The following is a 6176-nucleotide window of genomic DNA, read 5'->3' as shown; positions in this document are numbered from 1 at the left end:
CCCAATAAAAAAAAAAAAAAAAAAAAAAAAAAAAAAAAAAAAAAAAAAAAAAAAAAAAAAAAAAAAAAAAAAAAAAAAAAAAAAAAAAAAAAAAAAAAAAAACAAAATAAAAGAAAAATAAAATAAAAAATAAAAAAAAGAGTTTCAAAAAAAATTGATGTGAAAGTGGTGTTTTTCGTCCGTAATTTACTAGTATCGTTCAGGTATGAAAACCACAGTGAACTACCTATGAACAGTTCAACAATTACTGATGCGTTGAGTATTCCAAACTGTGACCTTGAATAATATATATCATGTTCTCTATACTCTTTCTATGTCTGTAGCATGTCAACAGCGGGCGAGGGAGAGTACCATACAAAGCGCTAATGCTTTCTCTCAGCCACGGGACAGTTGAGGATATCAAGGTTGGATATAAAAAGACTGTTGAATCGCCCACCATACTTTGCCTTAGTTTGCTCCCTTCCACGGATGACCAATTGTCCTGTATAGAGGATGATTATCCAATTATCAGGCCATATGTCCCCTTTCCAGGGGTGACAGTCGTCCTCCATGCCACCCCCTTATATTCCGGTCTCTCGACGGCAGTTACCTCAAACCTTTCAGCTGCGGGGGGAAGCGATGCAGCGACGGCCTTCGCATTCGTTTTGGGCTCGGTCCAAGAGCCGTGAATGGGACGAATGTCATATCGCACAAGAAGTAACGCAACGAGAGCCAAGATCTCTCCTGTTGCAAAATGGCGCCCAGCGCAGATATGGGGAGATAATCCAAAGGATAAAAAGCCAGATGCCTTGGATTTCTTGTCCGTTTGCAAAGCGGTCTTGGTAAAGCGCTGGGAGTTGAAGTCCCCGGAGTCCAATCCCCACGTTGAGCTATTTTTGTTGATGGTTGGCGCAGGAATTAGGAGAGTTGAACCGGCCTTCAGGAGCCAGCGATCATTCAATAATGTATCTTGATAGATCACGCGGACCTGGCCGGAGTTAGAACGCGTTCGAAGGGTCTCCTGGAATGACGAGAGGAGCGTCGGGCACTTTCCCCGGATATCTGCCAAGTCAAGCGTATGGATTCCTGTGGAGTCGATAGAGACCGCATTCTGATGAATCTCATCCTGTATCGTGCGTAATAGCTCAGGGCGAGATAGTATATCAAAAAGCAGCCAAAAACAGCTTGGGACCGTGTTGGAAAGGATTCCAATTCCGGTAAGTATCTCTAATCTTGCGATGTCCTCCAGGGTTGCGCCGGCCTCTTGCTGAACCTCCCATCGAGAGTAGGCTAAAGGAGATGAAGAAAGATGACCATCCGCTTGGTAGAACTGAAGAAAAGCCTGCACCAGCTGTTCTCTGTCTTTCCATGCTTTTCGGCAAGTCAGCCAGGGAAGGGTGTTGACGAGTAGCAGGCTTAGATTTGACTCAAAATTCCTATACATCATTAATATTGAGAAATAAGGCAATCAAAAGCGGACCCAAGGAGCCATAAATACCAGAAGGCCTTTCTGATAGATTCAGATTTATAAGGATTCGAAGGGCCGTAGATTGCATCTGTACTGGCAAGCGTGAGTGCCTCGCTACACCATTCATATAAGTCCAATGAACCAGTAGGAATCGAAACTACTTGATCGACAATCTGTCTGACGACATGGATCATCTGCTCATTGAGATGGTCCAGTTTATTGCCGAGCAGTGCAGGGCGCATCACTTCCACCGTTTTCTTCGCAAGGCCCTGGCCCCCCAGTTCTTCCTCTCGAAGAAGCTGCAGACCAGGCTTTCGAATACCCCCAGCCCGTTCTGCCATGGCTGTGAAGAGCGGGTTGAATGACATGGAGCTGCGGTTATGCCGCACGGAAGGGAGTAAGTCTGGAGATGTGATGATATACACTTTTTCCTTGAGAATTTTCATGGTGAAAACCGGCAGAGAGTGTTTACCACTAAATTGTTTAGCAAGCTACGTTTGTTCTTCAATGGGAATCCCCTCAATACCTTTCTGCAGCGAAGTATTCAATTCCATGGATGAGAAAGGAGATCAGGTGGCCAACCAGTGGGATTGTGCTTGGAACCAGAGGTGGCTCGCGGGGATCCAGTTTCGCGTGTTGAGTAAACAGGACGAAGAACCCGAGAATGGCGACCGCGCTTAATCCCAGAATCGTGGTGAAATCAGACATGGTCGTTAGATTGCAATTGGGAAGCCAGGTTGTAGGCAGATCTATCGTGAAGGGACGGGGTTGAAGTAACTTTTTACTGACCACCATTGATTTAAAATACATTTACGTACCTGGTAATTTTTCCATTATTACGTACCACAGGTGATTGAATTCTTCAAGCAATTTAACTTCCAGTCAGTAATTTATAGATCTTGATCGCCACACTGAGTGGAGCTTCTGGTTTGCTCTGTGCCGCGTGTAATTTACGTACAAACCACCATATCATTGTTTGGAACCCACTCCAGTACTAGTTTCTCTATCTCTCGGTTGTTACCTTCCAACTAGCAAATTAATAGAAACTTATCAAAGCAAAAATGAGCCGCTGCTCCTCCAGCAAACCAGATACTGAAGGCAGCATATATCTTGAAAACCCCCCACTGAACGTTGAGATCTGCGTTAGGTTCTTGCTTCACACCTTTGTGTGCTTTGTACCGCCCACTACAGAGGCCATTCAATGCTGCAAAAGAAAAAGCAATGCATGAATTTACAATTTCCGCGGGGAGCCTTTGCTTATTCTCGCTTTTGGTGGGCTTTACTATTCAGACTGTCTACCGTCTGTTCTTCCACCCTCTTCGCAAGTTTCCAGGCCCTAAACTAGCGGCTATTTCTTATCTGTACGAGTTCTACTACGATGTGATTTGCAATGGCTCTTATCTCTTTAAGATTGAGCAGCTACATCAGAAATATGGTAAAAGGGCCAGGTGGTACCCAGCGTCTTATAATGTCTCTGTTTTGCTAACAACCCCGAAGGGCCAGTCGTACGGATCAATCCCCGTGAACTCCACATCAATGACCCTTATTACTACGAACAAATTTATACTGGTAGCTCGCGGGTCCGAGAAAAGGATCCCAGATTCATCGGCGTGTTCACGACACCCTTGCCTATGGTTGCAACGGTTGGTCATGAACATCACCGGGTTCGCCGCGGTCTCTTGAGCAGCTACTTTTCCAGAAGAGCCTTGAAAAAGGCCGAATCGATCATTGACCAGAAAGTCGACCGTTTGATGGTACGCTTCCGCTCCGCCTTTGAAGATCATGCAGTTTTGCCCCTGCAACGTGTTTTTGCGGCTCTCGCGGCGGATATCGTCTCAGAGTACTGCTACGGGGCGAGCCAAGGATATCTGGAACAGAAGGTCTTCCAAAATCAGATGATCGATGCGGTCAATTATGTCATGTCTATGTGCCATATCAACAAGTTTTTCCCTGTCTTACCCAAGCTCCTTCGCTGCGTGCCGATCGGGCTTATGGAGAAGTTGGGCCTTCAGATGGCCGATGTAATTGGGGTGAGGAACCTGATTCGTCGACAGGCGGCGAAGTCTCTTGACAAGGTGTGGTTATCGCATGACAGTGACATGCTCTCTAAAAACGTGTTTGATGCTATAGCAGCCGCCGATGTCGCACCGCAAGAGAAGACGCTACGTCGACTTGAAGAAGAGGGCGCGGCTCTCTTCGGTGCTGGAATTGAGACTACCGCAAGAGCCTTAACCGTCGCCATGTTTCATTTGACCAATGACGAGACTATGCGATGTAAGCTACGCGACGAGCTCAACCAAGTCATGCCTGCTCCGACCAGTCGACCAACCTGGGCTGAGCTGGAACAATTGCCGTATTTGGTATGAATGTGCTATCTATGATGTTGCTCATTGCTCATTGCTAATTGAACACTGCTAGAGTGGAGTGGTTAATGAGTCCCTTCGGCTCTCGTATGGGCTGGTGGCTCGGTCTCCTCGCGTGGCACCTATCGAGTCATTAACGTATGGTGAATACGTGATTCCACCTGGCGTAAGTAGGCAACACGACGCTGTGATGAAGTTTGTTAATTGCTAACATCGTTCGTGTATCAGACACCACTAAGCCAGTCAGCCTACTTCGTTCATATGAATCCTCAGGTTTACCCTGAACCGGAATCGTTTAACCCTGAGCGATGGATCAAAGCCGCTGAAAATGGACAGTATCTGAACAGATTCCTTGTTGCGTTTTCCAAGGGAAGCAGGCAATGTCTAGGACTGAAGTACGTTTGTTTCTTTTACTTTCCCGTTGCCTTATCTCTAGACTAACAGTGGCCAGTTTGGCTTATGCCGAGCTCTACTTGACACTAGCGAGAATAGTTCGTCTCATTGACATGAAGCTTGTGGGGACCACCATCGAAAATATCCGGGTTGGACGCGACCTTGGCCATCCGGCCCCGAAAGCTGGTAGCTTTGAAGTTAAAGCTGAAATCGTGGGGGTCACAGCTTGTCCTTAAGTTGAAACTTGATTTTTACATTACTACCTTGAGACGCAAGCTGTCATTGCGTTGTATGAGTCTGGATTGTTTGCCAAATTACCCATGATACCTTGAGCCTAGAGCTTTGATCCTAGGCCGATTGAAAGATTATAGAATACTGTTTGAATTTCAGATTTGTCTGCTCCTTTTAATTTTCAGTCTTGTCAAGCGCATCCCGGCCTTCTCCGAGCCGTGCGTTCAAGATAGTATTTTTTTTTCTTATGTTTATGCTAGCTTTAGCAAGTGGGAATGACGAGCAGTTATGATTTCAATTGGCCTAGCGAGTTATATCCAGTCAAGACTGACACGAGAATCGCACAATTTCCCTGATGTCTGGGATATCCAGTTATCTGGATCTCTATTATCCCTGCATGCCCGTTGAAAAGCAGTACTTCGGATTAGTTCAGCTCCGGTACTGGACGGAGCGTTCCACAATTCGTCGCTATCCGGCATGCAAAAGTCTAGGTCCGCCAGACTTAGAAGCTCACGTCTCGGATCACTGGCATCCTTGACGGCCGTGTCCGCCGAGGCACTCCGAGTACAGAGTCGACAGAGCTTATATAGCGACAATCCGAAACGCTTGATTTCCTCCACGTTCACCCATACGAGCGCTATCGGGGCAGAGGAGTGATACCTAGCAAGCATATGCGGGTAGTAAAACAAACCGAGCCGGCGACAGGTTTCCACGAGTGCCGTGAGGAGTTCATATTTGGGGTCCTCTAGTTGAAAACGGAGGTTTAAGTCAAGAGAGGTCTCTTGTTTGGCAACAAGTACAGCGAATATCAGCTGTAGAAGAATACTTTGGTAGGTCGCCATCGGCCAGGGGGTGTCATTGCTGCAATGCGGCGTCGAGTCCGATATATACCATTGACACTGTGGGACAGAGGACGTCAGCAGAACGTTCACCTGTGTGGTCAGGGCCACTAGTTCACACCCTTTGAGCTTGAATTGCAGAAAGCAAATTACGATGGAAAGTCATCGCTGTGTCCCGTGCCGCTTGGTCGCCTTTGATCCACAACCCAATCATTAACATTGATTGGAGAAGTATACACGGCTCTTTCGAGAGTTCAAATGTCCCCCGATGCAGGAACGGCCAAGTTGGATGAAAGTCGTGAAAGTAAATATCAATGAAGTCCTGAGCGATCCACCGAGATTCGCCAGGCACCGAACGCACTATGTCCGGGTTCAAGCGCGTTTGTATCTCTTGAGGTTTGCTTTTGCCATGAGCCGCCTCCCGAGGCCGTGGACAGGTAACCCCTCGCTGCTGACATCGATTGCATGGGTATCCACCGTCACAACGTTCCTTTCGAGCATGGCAGGCTTCGCAAGCTTGCCGCGCCCGAGACTGCGGAGGCTCTCTCTCTGGGTGATAGTTCCGGATATGGCGACGTAGGAGATCGCTGAATAATAGTTAGTTATTACATTAGCTCACAGCAACGATCATCATGGGACATTCCTTCTAGCCAGGGTACTATCGCAGTACGGACAGGAGAAGCGCGCCCCTTGCTCATGATTTGCCATGTGTCGGTTTAAGTGTTCTTTCCGTTGATAAGTCATACTACATCCCGGGAATTCGCATTGAAAGGATGGTTTCGCAGGGCTAGCATGGGAGCGTGGCGGCATTGTGGCGTACGTATGTCGTGGCATCTTTTGCGATATACGGAGAAGAGATGAGCATATCGCTGAGAGAGGGATGCCGAGTGGCGAGTTCCCTCA

At 47.2% G+C, this 6176-nt stretch overlaps 3 protein-coding genes across 3 annotated transcripts; 1 reads left to right on the top strand and 2 right to left on the bottom strand.

Moving 5' to 3' along the window:
- Positions 1–496: 496 nt before the first annotated feature.
- BDV38DRAFT_294846 (cytochrome P450) lies at positions 497–2155 on the bottom strand (the record flags this gene model as incomplete). Its single annotated transcript, XM_032062588.1, has 3 exons — positions 497–1341; positions 1542–1921; positions 1974–2155. The coding sequence occupies 3 exons, from the start codon at positions 2153–2155 to the stop codon at positions 497–499; spliced, it is 1407 nt and encodes a 468-aa protein (XP_031911267.1).
- A 488-nt stretch (positions 2156–2643) lies between these two features.
- BDV38DRAFT_294844 (cytochrome P450) lies at positions 2644–4439 on the top strand (the record flags this gene model as incomplete). The annotated part of the gene is made up of 5 exons (XM_032062587.1): positions 2644–2882; positions 2951–3807; positions 3866–3976; positions 4039–4205; positions 4262–4439. Exons 1-5 carry the CDS (start codon positions 2669–2671, stop codon positions 4437–4439), a joined length of 1527 nt encoding a protein of 508 aa, XP_031911266.1. The 5' UTR covers positions 2644–2668.
- A 180-nt stretch (positions 4440–4619) lies between these two features.
- Positions 4620–6145, bottom strand: BDV38DRAFT_253185 (Zn(II)2Cys6 transcription factor). The gene is made up of 3 exons (XM_032055219.1): positions 5917–6145; positions 5395–5860; positions 4620–5333 (listed from the first exon to the last, which is right to left on the bottom strand). Exons 1-3 carry the CDS (start codon positions 6105–6107, stop codon positions 4746–4748), a joined length of 1245 nt encoding a protein of 414 aa, XP_031911265.1. The 5' UTR covers positions 6108–6145; the 3' UTR covers positions 4620–4745.
- Positions 6146–6176: the final 31 nt, after the last annotated feature.

The sequence above is a fragment of the Aspergillus pseudotamarii genome (assembly GCF_009193445.1).
Source record: "Aspergillus pseudotamarii strain CBS 117625 unplaced genomic scaffold BDV38scaffold_46, whole genome shotgun sequence".
Lineage (NCBI taxonomy): Eukaryota > Fungi > Ascomycota > Eurotiomycetes > Eurotiales > Aspergillaceae > Aspergillus > Aspergillus pseudotamarii.
This window is presented reverse-complemented; position numbering and strand designations above follow the sequence as displayed.